The 15,055-nt window shown below is 36.1% G+C and overlaps 1 protein-coding gene across 4 annotated transcripts in view; it reads right to left on the bottom strand.

The window, feature by feature from the left end:
- Positions 1–15,055, bottom strand: part of PIK3C2A (phosphatidylinositol-4-phosphate 3-kinase catalytic subunit type 2 alpha) — a 51,613-nt gene that overhangs the window by 20,434 nt on the left and 16,124 nt on the right. For 3 of the 4 annotated variants that reach the window (XR_014184693.1, XM_082058901.1, XM_082058902.1), the window contains exons 3-13: positions 14,094–14,200; positions 12,366–12,523; positions 9,564–9,684; positions 8,777–8,888; positions 8,381–8,460; positions 8,213–8,276; positions 5,604–5,747; positions 3,359–3,398; positions 3,060–3,273; positions 2,861–2,983; positions 1,097–1,264 (exon numbers count right to left, since the gene is read on the bottom strand). Coding sequence is in view for 3 of the 4 variants with exons in the window: in XM_082058901.1 (XP_081915027.1) it covers positions 1,097–1,264; positions 2,861–2,983; positions 3,060–3,273; positions 3,359–3,398; positions 5,604–5,747; positions 8,213–8,276; positions 8,381–8,460; positions 8,777–8,888; positions 9,564–9,684; positions 12,366–12,523; positions 14,094–14,200 (1,331 nt within the window). In the remaining variant the exon portion in view is untranslated. The remainder of the gene's footprint in view (positions 1–1,096; positions 1,265–2,860; positions 2,984–3,059; positions 3,274–3,358; positions 3,399–5,603; positions 5,748–8,212; positions 8,277–8,380; positions 8,461–8,776; positions 8,889–9,563; positions 9,685–12,365; positions 12,524–14,093; positions 14,201–15,055) is intronic. The other variant, XM_082058903.1, reaches the window with a different exon arrangement.

Below are 15,055 nucleotides of genomic sequence, written 5' to 3'. Positions count from 1 at the left end.
AATAGTATTGTGACTCTCTTGCTGGCTTTTATATTACCACCCTATTACCAGATTTATGAATTTTTAAAAGTATTAAAAAACCCAATATATCCAAAATAAATTCTCCAGTTTGGCTCCTGCATATGTAAACTTATGAAACATACGCAGCATTGAATACTTTGCAGGCAAGGCAAAGATGTCACTGAAGAATAATAGTACTTCAGAATATTTTAGACCTTAAAGGTCTCTCACTTTTAAAAATTGGGGTCATCAACATATTTTGCTCTACAAACAGGACTGGGTTAAGAAAAGAGCTATTCTTTCCTATCTTAAGACAGTTTTAAGGCAAAAATGCTTTCCCAGTGACATGATAGAAGTGTAGCACATTGTTTACCTGCTGTCAGGATTCTGTTCTGGTTTGTATTGCACTGGACACTATTCCCGCTGAATCCAAGGCTTGTTGTGAACACTTTCTTTTGCAAGTTGCATTCTCTGTCATCATGGCTCATTAATTGGCTGCGAACTGGCTGTTTACACTTCATCCACTAAGCTATGTGAACGCTGCTGGAACTGCTTGTAGCAAATATAATGTACTTTTAAATCTTCTGACACTAGAACTCATGAAAGGCCATCTACCAAGACCACACTCCTTCAGCAGATGGGGAGGTTTCCAGTTCAGTAGACAGTGACATCTGCAGACACTGTAACTGCATATGACTGACAGGGCAACACCCAAATGTCAGCGGATTCCTCAAAGGACAACTTGAGTTATGCTTATGTACTTAACTGCTGCATACTTACAAACAGGTGCTACTAATGTGACCTCTTGGCACATGTTCCTGCAAATAAAACTGATTTCATCCAAACAATATTCAACTTCCTTCAGCAGGTAAGATTTTTCAGCCAGTTAGATGGAAATACTACACCACAGGACCATGTTTTGTACTCTATTTAACTGAAGATATTATTTCCTTAGCAATATAGTTTACAATTCTTACCTTTATCATAGCCTACTACACTCAGTAGCAAAGAAGCAGTTTCTAGAGTTATGGGAATGGAGTAAGCTTTATATAGAGTAAATCATATTAATAGTCTTACCCATATTTTGGATACTTACCGCCTAAAATCAAAAAGAGGTAGAGAAACCTGACCCAAAATTTCCGGGCCTTTTCTCTGCTTATTTGAGTCAGGAGAACTCCCACTACTTTGATTTAGGATTCCAAACAAAGTCAGACATAAGACTGATTCCAAAGGCAGCTGTGAAATCTGGATGGGGAAAATTATTCTGTAAAATAAAAGGATTGAAATTAAGTCAGAGGACAGTTGTTGGTCAGTTACAGGCTTATCCATATAATCAGCTGATGCCTCTTTACTTGAAACAGTTAATGAACATTGAAGAACAAGTGTTACATTTCCTTGAAATTTCACTCCACTTCATCTCCCATACCAATAGTTTACAAAACCTGCTAAATTACACTTATGCACTGTAGCCAGATTTGGAACAACACTTTTAAATCTTTGTCTATTAAATCACATTCCTTACACAGTACAACACTGTCCAGCATAACCAGTCTTCCCACTCTACTCACTATGAGAACACATACCATTTCATGTTAGCAGCCTCCTCTCAGATTTAGAATCATACAATAGTTTCCCATTTATTAAGAGCTACTGAAAGCTACACTCAAATGGTACAAAAGCAGCATCCACAAAGAAAGCAGCTGAGTATATGCCTCACTGAGCAAATCAAAGTCAGATTTTTGTTTAGACTGTTTTTACTGCTTAAAGTTTAAATTTGATTTTCTGTAATACGCCAAAATATCATTCTATAATAAAAGTTATCACAGTGTATTACTAAGCCAGTTTCACTATAAAACACCACAACTATATTAAGCAGCTTATTAGCAAACTAACACATCTTTCACTGTAATACACTAGTACTTGCTAGCAAAAGATCTGACAATTAATCCCTTACATCATCAGGAGAGAAAAAAAAGTGGTTGGAGTACTCTCTCTGAAGGCAGCTATTCTAGAACCTGAAAATCTCATTCCTGGTCTACAATAATTTGTCTCTAGACTTCCAGGGTATTCCTCAGAGTCTCTCTGACCTTCAAAAAGTGTCAGGAAAATAGATACAGGGCAACATGGAGCTTACGTGAAGCTCCAGTTATGACAGGCTGCCTGATAACTATGAACTGGAAAAGAATAAGCTGTACATAAATAATTAAAATTATTTTTCCCCTCTCAGTTATCAGATTCCACCTGCCATCCTGTCCTTATTCTACTCTGTATGCCCTCTGTTCTTCCTTTCTACCTCTTCTCCTGCCCCAAAAGAGAAACTGTAGTAGCTCAAACCAGACATTCTCATATGCTCGAGACAGACACTCTTAAGCACTTACTCATTTGCTCTCTCTTTATAGAAATAATCTAAATTAGATGTTTCAATTCAGATACAAAGTTGTTACAATGTATTTTTTAAAAATTCAGCATTGATGTTAGTAAAAGTGAGTTGCTTTTCCTTGCTATTTACATAATTTGAGCACTGCTTATAAGCAAACTTAATTCATCCTTCTTTAAGCAGCACAAGCTGTTCCCGTTACAAGGAATGCTACGGACCTTCCCAGCTCCTTATATTGGTATTAGACAAACACATTAGCACAGAGCACTAGTCCAGCATTTCCATTCCCACTTTTAAAATGAGTAGTGAAATACCATTTGGAAAAATATTTCTGATTTTGTCAGCAAGTCTCATGCATTGCTCTTTCAACTCTTCAAATGGAATCAGAAGCAAGAATTACTTGAATGACTGTATTCAGCAGCCAGCTAAGTACTAGCTAAAACAAAATATTATTGTGAGTTTTAACATGCTAAAATCACTTACAGTTCATCCCATTTAATCAAGTAGAAGAAGTTCTTGTATGTGCCAACCTTCTTGGACTGAACAGGTTTAAACAGATCTTTTCCATTATGGGTCAGAGAACAAATCAAGTAGTATTTTTCATAGCTAGGCAAGGAAAAGAAAGTAAATTAAACAAACAAATCTATAACAGGATGAATTTTACAATTAATAAGTTACTCACTTTGATACCCAACTAGAAGAAATTCCATGCGCAGCAAATATTGTGAACTGGAGATGTTCTGTGGCAGTCCATGCTTCCTTAGTGCTCCTACTGTCCCTTGGAGAAACTGCTGCAGAATTGCTACACGAATTCACGTGGAGTTGCAGAAGGGCCTCAACTGCTCTTGTTAACTGGTCTATACTCACTTTCAGAGGGTTTTCAGGCTGCAGTGAACCTAAATTAAATTTATTTTTAATGCATATCTTCCTAAACAGCGACCTGAAAGCAGTTTTTAAATAAAATTTAAAAACTTTACTCACCAGATGAGCTCTGGCTCATGTCATCACATTTTAAGGATACCTACACAGTAAAGTTAGAGAAAATTTCAGTACCAAGAAACCCGTATTAATTTTCTGTTGCTCTTCAGTATCTTGTACAGACATTATGAAACATCTGAATTAGGCCCATGTTCGGATTTATAACACACATCTTTTTACTCAAAGTTCCTCAAGAGTTAACTGACAGCATCACAATTTCCATTACACACAGCAACTATTCACCAAGTCCAAAAGCTCATGTTTTGCCAAGTCACAACTACTTTGACAGCCTTTATGAACTCCTAAAAGACAAAGTACATTATAATATTGCTCAGGATACTCAAGCTGCTCTGGGTAGAGATAAAACTCAGTCAGGGCTGTTATGCATGAAAGGAGAAGCTGATAGCTCTATTACCCAGTAATTAATGTCTGAACAGTTGTTTTGTTTGTGGCATTTGTTAAGGTATCTTCTGTAAGAGGAGTTACTATAAATTTATGGAATGAAAAAAGCCCAAACATAAAACAACTGAGAAAACTGAACAGCAAGTACTGTCATTCCATCCTATCTGCTGTGTTTGCATGTGATACAGCATTGACAGCAATGTCTAGTCTCAACAAGGACACCACTGAAGCCAAAAGGTGACAAATAATGAGAATTTACTTCCTTCTAATCAGGAAGGGCTCCATGCCAAATTCAACTTCTAATAAAACTAGAACTTTTAATCAAAACTAAGTTTTGATTGGTCAAGAACAAAACCCAGTGAATTCCTAATACATCAGAGAAAGTCTAAGTAGTTTGCCACAACTGCTGGAGAAGAATTAAAGCTTTTCTTACACTTTTAGCGTATTAATTGAGCATCTTGTCAACATTAAATTTCAACTACCAAAAACCATCATGTTCTTATAAGAAGAAAAACACACAGAAACCCAGGGGAGGGGTGATAGGGGGTAAAAATCACATCTTTTTCCCCCTTTCAGAAAAGCTGCTGTATGTCTCCACCGTACTTGTCAAGTAGTCCAAGTACTTTTGGAAGACAGGACGCCAAACCGTTGAAACAGCACTACACATGTAATTTTCTACTTGACAATCTACTGGTTTCTTTCACTTCTTGGCCACTTCTTCCAACCACAAAACAGCTACTCTAAGGGGGTGGGGAAAAAAACAAAACAAAAACCAAAAACAAACAAACAATATCTTACATAAATTTTAGATGCAACTGGCTCCAATCTTTACAACAATTTCATTGCTGAAAGGAATCCCATATGCCTTCCTATACAATGGCTTAAAACGTTTATCTTCATGACAGAATTGCAGAACTTTACTGATAGAAAGTACCTTTTTCAAATTCTGCTGGGATAGCATTCTTTTTGGAAGTTATATTTCCACTGTAATCTAATTATTTCTATAGCTCTCTCCTACCAAAAAGTAAACATTGAAGAAATATCTCATACGTTGTTTTTCAATAAGTTTCCTTAATATGCCTTCTGCATTTCCCTGCAAGAATTTTAGTTTTCATGACAACTATATTTATTTGGTCCCTGCATTTTGCAAGACTTCTGTTCAGTATTACAAATATATCATTGAACTGAAGAAGCTGAAATTGAACAGAACAGCACACGCATTGCCAACATAATAAGGCAGCAGGACAACAGAATTAGCATTACAAAACGACTTAGCTTTTTTAATTGCACACGTCTCCATTTAATGACTGTTTTGGACAACACGACTTGAGACCAATTCTACTTAAGTGAACTGTCCATTGAAACGCAGTTTGATCATCAAAATCTGTGCTTAGAGATTTTTATTTTTGTCCGTATGGTCAGGAATGCAGAAGCATGAACTGTTAAGAGTTTTAAGATTCCATTGCTATTCACGTAAGTACTGCACAGAAAATACATGATGCGAATTCCTCCTTTAAGCATAACTGCATTGACTTCAGAGGGTATGAGCTGGCTGTATCTGCTGTGACACAAGTCTGTAGGTTACAGAACCAGAAAACAGGATTCAAAAACTAGTTTTAAAAGTCACTATTTAGAACAGGGAAGGATTTCAAGAGCAAGTGATAAATGCATTAACAGCAAAGAGATGTTAAAATAAGTGGAAGATACCTGGCAAAATACAAAACCCCACAACCCATAACCCTGATTTAACTGTTGCTGGTATTTGTAACTACCAAAGTTTATGAAATAATATTTATCAGTGTTAAAAAGCATATGGCAGAATGCAATGTATAGCGTGAAAGTTTACCTCAGCATTTTTAGTCCTTGGAAGATTAACAGCCCTCCTTAGCTTCTTCACCGATTCCGTTATTGCAGGAGTCTCTACACAATCCAACGTAGAACAGATTTTTCTGACAGTCTTAATTACGTGATCTACTGCTTTATGTCGGTTCTAATGAGGAATGTATGAAAGAACAGATTGATCTGATCACAGCTGCGAAACGCAGTATTACTTTAATTTTTTTTTTTCCCAGAATGAATCGCCAAGAAAATGTCATTATGGGATGCATCTCTCAGTTACATTAAACTGCAGTGTAACTATTTGACTGAACAAAAACCTCAGTATTGAGACCTTCCTTATAGCTCAGTTATGAATGCCAAAATCATAGGAGTAGCATGGATTTTAGAATGGTGTTCTGGGACACATTAAGATATTTCCAATGATTTTTCCATTAATTTGTAGGCAGACAAGTACTTTCTAATGAGATCTTAAGCTCAAATTCCCTCATGGCATAAAAAAGTGTAGTTCAAAAAAGGATATTAAATTAGTGTGATGAAGGAAGGAGGCAGTGTTTCAATTTCAGGCCTCTTAAACACATTATACTTACACTGCAGTATGGCTTCCATAATGGAACTTTACTTCACTTTGATGTACTTTCGAAAAAAGTTTGTGACAATTTTTGTCTTGCATATTATTTAATTTAAACGGTTCTTCCAGATGAAGCAACTGCAAGCTGTCATCTTGAAGAAGGAAAGGAAGGTGGATTGTACACTTAACAGGAATCTTTTTTGAAATTAACAGATCAGCTTCTTATCAGAGAATGAAAATGCTGGTAGGCTGCTTAAGACAAAGTTGAGATGCTCCTAATATTCCCTTCATTTGTCTCTTGAAATAGAAGAAAAGACATAATTTACATCCAAATAATCCTAGGTTTCTTGATGCCTTTTTTAAATATAAGCAAAATCTTCATCCAATTTTAAAGAACACATGTAGAAAATTAATAAGACTTGCTTCAAAGAACTTTACTTTTTAAAGGCTTTATGTATAGGTTTCTTTCACAGTCACTTATGAGCATTTACAACTAAGTAAGAGAGATTAGTGTAACAGCCTCTTGGCAAAATGTAAACTGATTCCCCATCTCCAATCCCCCAGACATATTCTCATAACCTTCCTACACATGGATAGCAAGGAAGCCATTTGAATCAAAAAGTTTTGGGACTGGGAGTTATCTAGCAACAATTAACTTTGTCCTGGTAAGAAAATAACCATAGAAGACAGAAGACATTGTAAATATTTAATCCATGCTTTCAAAACTAACACTTTAAAGACAATAGCAGCTGTTTTGGCACATGAAAATTTCCAGGATTTTTCTCATAGATTCTCAAATTAATCTCAAAAAGACAATAGCTAACTTTTAAAGTGTCCAACAACGTTAAGTCAAAGGCTATAAACAAGTTATTTACACATCACCCTGCTTCACTTTGATGATCAAGCTTCAGCTACTGAATGTGTACAGGAGTCCACTTCTGGGAGAAAAAAATTTCAAAGGCAGCAACTGCTGATATTCGAACCTAATCATCAACAGCCACAAGCTACACCTCCCATCCTCCAAAAGACTATAGAAAGAGTAGAACATAAGCCTGAATTAAGATGTTTTGCATTCCTCAGCCTGTGAAACCACTATTAAACAAGCTGAAGCAGCTGCAAGAGCAAAGCAACAAAAACACCGTATCAAAGAGCAGTAACATCTTGCACTTGTACAAAAATATTGTGTTCAAAGCTACCCTTGAGAACATGGTGAATCACCATTAAGGGGATTAAATAACATTAAGAGAATATGTAAATAGCAGACATCAGCTTGTTCAGAGCTGCACTTCTAGAGAGGTAAACAAACAACGGAAATTAAAATATTGTAATTAAATCATTCATTTCACAACTGTTCTTATAGAAACTGTTTAAGAAACATAGTTAGCTAATGTTCAAGAATTTAAGTTTCCAAGCCACACCACTATCAGGAGTTAAACTAAGCTTTTCCTTTTAAAAATTAGTAAAGCAGGTTATATTCACGTAGCTTTTGCATTTGGGAAATTACTCCCCATGCAAGCTGTTTTAAACTACCTATCATACACTAACAGAGACAGTGCTTTTGACAGTGTATTTTAACTTAATGCAACAGTGCAGAATAAGATGTTACTACACTTTGTGTAAAACTTACTCATATGTTCCAAACATGCTTTAGTTATAACTCCCATTGTACACAACTATTACTGCTCACTTTCATGTAGATTTTTGTCTGTTACCAATATTTCATCCATGGCTGACAACTGATGTAGTCAGGATTCAGACCTTTTCCCTATTCCCCTAAATGAACAGTCTCTTCCAGCACTTTTGAGGAAAAGGTTATTTTGCACCCCAGGACTTGGAAGATACATTTCTAGTTGTGACAATAAGGTAATAATTAGTTTGCAAGAAAAGCCAGGCAGAAAAGCAATACAATCCATTATTCCAAATTTATTTTTGTCAGCTTATTCAGATCTCAGTTTCCCCAATAATACCTGCTAGGCTTTTTCCAACTATCTCATTAGTAAACTTTCTCATGCTACCTTTGGTTCGGCAATAATTTACAATTCCCTTACCTCATTTCTAAGAGCTATGTTAACTTGCTTGTGATACACATCAAGAAGCTCTTCAATAGAAGATCTGCAAGAAATTATAAATATTGAACGCAAGTGCATGAAGATAACATAACCTTGGTCAGAAATGCAGCACTAGGCTTGATTACTAAAATAACCATGTAATATTACCTTATAATAGGTTCTCTGAAAGGCTTTTCTACTTTGTAGAGGTGTTTGGTTAGATGTATGGGTGTTCTGTCATCATCTTCCTGCAATAAAATACTAGATGTTAGGTCCAGTTCTCACCTTTCTATAGTTCATAAAACTGTTTTCAAGTTTAGCACAAATGTTTGCAATATTTTTCCAGCTGTAGTACTTAGTCTAGTAAGACAGATGATCCATGTTTATTTGCCTTGCAAAAACTTAGTATTTCATTTCCTCTTAGTATAACAACACAAGTCCCAACACCAATCAGACATATAATTTGTTAATCACATAGAAAGGTTACACTTCAGATCGACCAACTCTGATGCAAATCCTCAACATCCTGATTTATATTGCTGCTGCAGTTTAGGAGGTACGTACTGTTCGTGCCAGATCGCTGCATATTACACTACGGGTCAAGAGCTGCAGTTTGATTTCTGTGTCCCACTTCCGACAGTTCTGAATATACTCATGACTCCCGATGCAGTGCTTACTGTTAAACAAAAGAAAGCTATAGTTACACCAAAAATATGCAGCGTTTTTAAGAAAACTCACACACTTAAGGCAACCTGTTGGCTCAAAATAAGGAAATGGTGAATCAACCTCCACATCATACTTCTTGATCTGATTTTTACTTCTGCAGAAGTTTTAGTGTTTTATTACAGATACCTATACCTTTGCTAAAGCTCTGAACTACTGTGGCTGAAAATGAAACCAAATATTCTAACCCACAAAACTAATAGGGATTTGTAAACCATTAGTTTTGAAAAAAAATAAAACAAAATAAAAAAATGCCGCAAAAACCCAGAGGTTACTTCAAACTACTAGAATTTATCAGGAGATTTTTTTTCCCTGGTTGCTGGGATTTGAAAAACAGCTGGAAACTACAACATCTGTCTACAGAAATGCTCTAGAAAACTGCATCTGAAAAAAACTGTTTGTGTTCAACACTACAGATGGCAGAGTAGGACAGATTTCTAGGAAGCTGTTGAGAACCTACTTTGCTGTATCCCAGAACAACTCTAAAGACTTCTGATCTCTGTGCAAAGCGTGACTCTCCTCCATTTAAGATTTCTGCTTTCCCACATTTAATTGTTAAAGACACGCTTTCCAGTAACTGCCATAAAAACCCGTGAAGTTAAATATTAATGAAAAAGAGTCTGCTTACTTCTGTAAAACTTCTTCTTGGCCACAGACCTTCAGGATGTAGCTGCCAATGTCCACTTCATTCAAGTCATCATGCACCCAGCAAAGCGCCTGCATTATTATAAGCTCAACAGGGGAACTCACTGTTCAAAGAAATTACATCTTAAAGTTAAATATAAATCTATAACAAAGGATATTCACTCACAAACTGTAGTTTTTAAATGAAATTTATTTTATACCAGTACGGAAAACTCTTATGCTTCTATAATGTCCTAAATTTTATAGTTTGAGATCTTCACTTCCCCTCCCCCTGCCCCAAGAAAGCCATCTTGTAGCACCTGTCTGTAGTTTAAGAACTCAATAAGTCCTTTTAAAATTAGGGTACAGTATAGTCACTTGACTAAAAGTACAAAAGCCATCTGCAGTCTGTTTTCCAGGAGTTTTTTAATGAGGATAGCTTTTTATTAAATATAAATTTTACTTATTTAGCAAAGGCTTCAAATAGCTGAGTGATCCCAGAGCTGCTTCAAGTTTAAAAATCATTAGCTGAAGAGTCCAAGATGGAATTTCCCTATTTGTTCTGGTTTTGAGAGAGTATCAGCAGTAGCAGAGGCAAATCCTACTGAAAGTACTTTTTTCTTTTCCCCTTCATCTATCTAGGGCTGTTTCTGCATTTAAATAATTTGCAAACAATGTCACTAAGTGCCTCAAAATTCTGTAAAAAACACTGCATAAAAGAATTTATTTCTCCATCAGTACCTTCACAGTATTTTTGTTGTTGTTTTTGTTTCTTTTTCTTCCCCTCCCCCCTCAGGACCTTCCCAATTATCTCCAAACCTTTTTCTTTTAAAGAGAGAAATGTTACTACTATGGTAATGCCACAAGTGCTCCATCTCATTAACAGACAACTAATTATTACAAGCATACAGGTATTTGATAGCATATGAAGAATGAGTATATGGAATTTAAGAACAAAGAATGATAAGTATGAACTCAGAAATGCTCTTCAACTCATTATTAAGACTATTTAAGTTGTACTACCTTCAGCAGAAGGTTGATTAGTGGTTGATACAGAAAAAAGCTGCAGTAACAGTTTAGGAGCCACAGTCACAGGCTGCATTGGCAAAGCTCTGCCAGCCCTGCAAAGCCTAGTGGAGTAACGCAAAGATAACATCACAGCCTTTTCACCCACTCTCTGTCTTATTGGAAGACTCCTTTCTTGCTGACACAGAATCATTGCTCAGAGAGACTTGTACTTCCGTGTCAAGCCCCACAAATGAATACAAAATGAATAGGTATACCCAAATAAGCTCTAAAGTTCACCTGTTTCCCTCCTGAGTCCTTTCTATACATTGAGTTGTCAGAACACTGAAAGGCTGCAGTTCCTTCTGAGCAGGACTGGAAGCCACACTGAAGTACTTCTAGCATTACAATGCTAAGGTATGCAACAATTTCACCAAGACCAGAAGAAATTAAAGGAAAATAGTAACTATAGATATGTCTATTACTAGTCACATATGAGTTACTGCTAACTCTTACTAACTACAGAAGACAAATAGTTTAACTGTGACTAGTTTCAGCATCAGAAAAAGGAATAGAGCACAAAGAATAAGATATGTGAGGCTAGAATGCAAAACACATTCCAAGGTATGCACAAAACTCCTAGAAATAAAGAGCTGAAGTCATAGCATTTTGGTTATGGCACAAAAGCCTTTTGTAGGAAAGGATTAAGCCTGTAGTATTAGTAAAGTGTAATCTTAAGTATGAAGAGCAGAAACCCTTGGCTACACTTACAGTCCATCTAGTTTCTTAACAAAAGACTACTAAATCACAGCAGAATAACTATAAGGCACAGCAAATCAATAATGAAAACACTTATTCATTGAGACCACTTTCCAGTAGTGCAGCTAGTTCAAGTGAGTAATAAAGCAACTGCATATCTTTTGAGAACAACCCACTGTGAAGCATCTACACTGTTACAGAGAGACCCAAATGATAAGAACACGCTACAGCACAGACCCACTATCAGGTGACACAGTCTGGGAATGGGAAGCTTCACAGGGGCCAAGAGACTACAGCAGTATAAAGGCTAAAAATTAAGTTGCTCCTGAGGCAATTTATTATCAGTTAATTTATCATGAAGAACTGCCAGAAGCTGACACCATCCAGAGTTACTGCCTTCAACGCAAACATACTGTGCAGTCTTGACTGCACAGAGAATATGAATTTACGTGCAAGAACAAGGCAAACCTAGCACTTCCACCTCAAGCTAATACTCCTGGGTTACCCACAAAACTGGGCCAGATAGTTGTGGCACACTGCAACAGTATTTTTTTAGTGTTTGTGTTCATAAGCACATATTGAAGTCAAGTAATAGATGGTTTCAGTGATTATTCTTAAAAGCAAATTGTCTAAATTTTTAGATGGCCTGCATGTTAATACTATTGAAATAAAAAATTAAAAGTTAAGAATCTCAGTCCTGGTGTCATCATTCCCTCAACTACCACAAAGTAGGTCAAAACATTGAAAAACTGTTTTAACATTCTCAGCCATGGATCAAATAGTTCTTCTGGTTTGCTTGGCTTTTCTTTTTTTTAAAAAAATGTTTCACTTTGTCAGCTTCTAAATATTTTCTGATGGAGGCACTGACCCAGATTTAGGTTCTTTCTTCAGTTACTTTTTCCACATTCCCCACAAGCAATCCACATACCTGACACCTAGGGATTACAAAAACCGAAAGCCTTTGGCCTAGACTGAGCATACAGTCTTAACCCATCATTACAAGTCTTACAAGCAAGCTCCAATTTAAAAAGCAGAAACATACCATCACACGTAAAAGTTACTGGTTGCTGGAATTCTTCGATTTCTATAGAAACCTTGATACTGGCACTCTCCCCACTTATATTTCTTTGCAGCATGACTGGACTCAGCACAAAGCCTGGATTTGTCTGCTGATTAGTGTATGGAAACTTGGTCCTCAATCTGTAAGTAGAGAAGGTTTATGAAACATTACAATGGATAAGTCTAAGACTAAAGCAAAACATGGTAATAACCACAAGGCAGAACAGTAAAGACTACCTTTTGCTCTTTACCTAAACTGTACGTGCAAAACACCATTTAATTTCTGTACTCTCTACAGAACACTGCCAACAATAATTATATAAGTAGTAGTTAGAGGGGGAAAAAGCTCTAGCTTATAATTAGGCAGGTTTTCCACATAGCTTAAAATACTTAATAGGTCAATGCTTACAGGACATATCTAGCTTCTGTCGAAGATAAGCTCTAAACCAATTTTTAAAAAGTTAATCCACGGCATTTGCTAAAAATAAGTTTTGAAAAGGGTGATTTATTTTATGTATAAAACACCACAGAACCCTTCACATGTTTTTAACTTTTGGAAATCTAATCTAAACTTGGATACTATGCAGAAGGTAGTTATTCCAAGTTGTGCAAGTTGAGAAAGAGGCCTAAATTAACAGAAATGCTTTTCTTTAGGACACAAACAATAAAACATTCACCTAATAATGAATACACAGTACTTTGATAGCTGTTTTTAATTTTCCGCTGTTTAACGTAGATAAAATAATTTGACAACCATCTGCCATCATTAAAGTAGTATTATAGCAGATTAAGAACAGAACCCTCCTATAATAGTCATCTATTTCATCATCTCAATTTCTGAAAACAGCATGAGTGAAAAAAACAAAACAAACCCGCAAGGGTCTATGACTTCTCACTGGTTTTATGGACTTTGCTTTTCATCTCATAAACATTCCTGTTTTTAAAAGTAGCTGTTACCCCTCAGATTCAAAGATCTCTATTTTCCACATTAGCTATTGGAGACTGATCTTGAGAAGAAAAAAGGCAAGACTCTTAGTGTGTCTTCTACAGGAAGCAAGCAAAAAATCCCAAACCACCATACTATCTCATTAAATTATGGCAGTAAGCAAAACCAAAAAAAATACAGAAGGAGTATTCTGGGTTATCAAGTCCCGTCTTCTTTGGTATGAACTTCAAGGAACTTCATGACCTGATCAAACCATTAATAAGTTTGAATGGGTTTTTTTGTTACAGAATTCCAGCTTTGGAAGCAATAACAGTAAGACCATTTCAGTGTTAGAAAGCCACTGAGTGACAGGATTTAGTGAGGTGCATCAACTAAGAAAAAGAGGCTTCAAAATCTTCCAAAAGAATTTGCATTTTAAAAATATAGAAGGAAGAGATACAGATATATGGAAATACAGAAAAAAATTTCTGAGGATAAAGTTTTATAAAAACAAGGAAAAAAGTGAGAGGAAAGTCACAGGATCAGAAGAATAAAGAGGAGATACAATAACTCAAGACCTTTCATACTTAAGACCTTAACAATTCTGTTGCATTCTTAAAAAAAAAAAAAAAGACAACACCAGGGAAAAACAGGGATAAGAGAAAAGGATACATACTGAAATCCATCCCCTTGAGCAAAAAAATGGCTCTGTCAACCTAACTGAAAATGAGTTTAGCATTTTTTTTTTCCCTTCTGAAAGCTAATGTGTGTTCAGTAATTTCTTACTTCGTAACTGCTTGAGAAAAAGCTGACAGTTCTTGATTCTGCCCTTCAATTTCTTGGAGAAGCACGTTTTCTGTCAGCATGCCAGTGGTCCCATTGTCTTTCTGCAACTCAAAGATAATACAGTATTTAAATAGCTGCAAACATATTCCTGTGGCCAAAGCCATGTGTAGATGATGGATTTTCATGAGCCTGAGGGGTTACTTTTAGTTTTACTTCTACTTCTCTAAGGAGAAAAAAATGTGTATCATTACCGAATTAAAAAGTTAAGATTTATCAGAGCAGTGACTCCTTTACAGAAAGTAATTTGACAACATCGTTACTGGTTAAGTTGCAAATATAACAGTTCCTGAGTTCTCGGTGACCCATTGCATTACAATTTAGCAAGACTTTGTTGAACCAGAGGAAAAAGACAGATAAATACTTTTCCCACCACTTCTGCAACTCAGCCTTCAGTATAGTCCCCAAAAGAACCGCTCCCCATCAGTTCTGCCCATCCCTCCTTTGCCTACAAAGCACGAAAAGATAAATTGTACACTGGAAGGAAACAGCATTCAGAACATTGAACTCAGAACTAACCTCGTGGCATCAAATTACTGTTGTTTTAATCCCTTATGCCATACACACCTACCAGCTCCCAAAAATGTAAACCACAATCTTCGAAGTACTCAATTAAAAAAAAAGTCGCTAAAAGAACTGCAGTTTCAAACAACAAAATCTAATAAACTTTAAAAAAAGAAAAAAAATCACAAACAAAACTGCAGCAGTTTTTAATACATATCGATTTCTGGTCCAATTCCAAACTGGAGTAAGCTGATCTTTATGAGTTTGCTCATGTCCAACTCAGCGTCATTGCACACAGAGGATAAAACCTTCTGACCAGTCACATTTGACATCCAGAGCTTCTACAATGCTTATAGAAACCTTTAATCCACATAGAAGTGCAGGAAAAGAGAAAAGCAGAC

The sequence above is a fragment of the Streptopelia decaocto genome (genome assembly GCF_964273445.1).
Source record: "Streptopelia decaocto genome assembly, chromosome: 7".
In the NCBI taxonomy this organism is placed as follows: domain Eukaryota; kingdom Metazoa; phylum Chordata; class Aves; order Columbiformes; family Columbidae; genus Streptopelia; species Streptopelia decaocto.
This window is presented reverse-complemented; position numbering and strand designations above follow the sequence as displayed.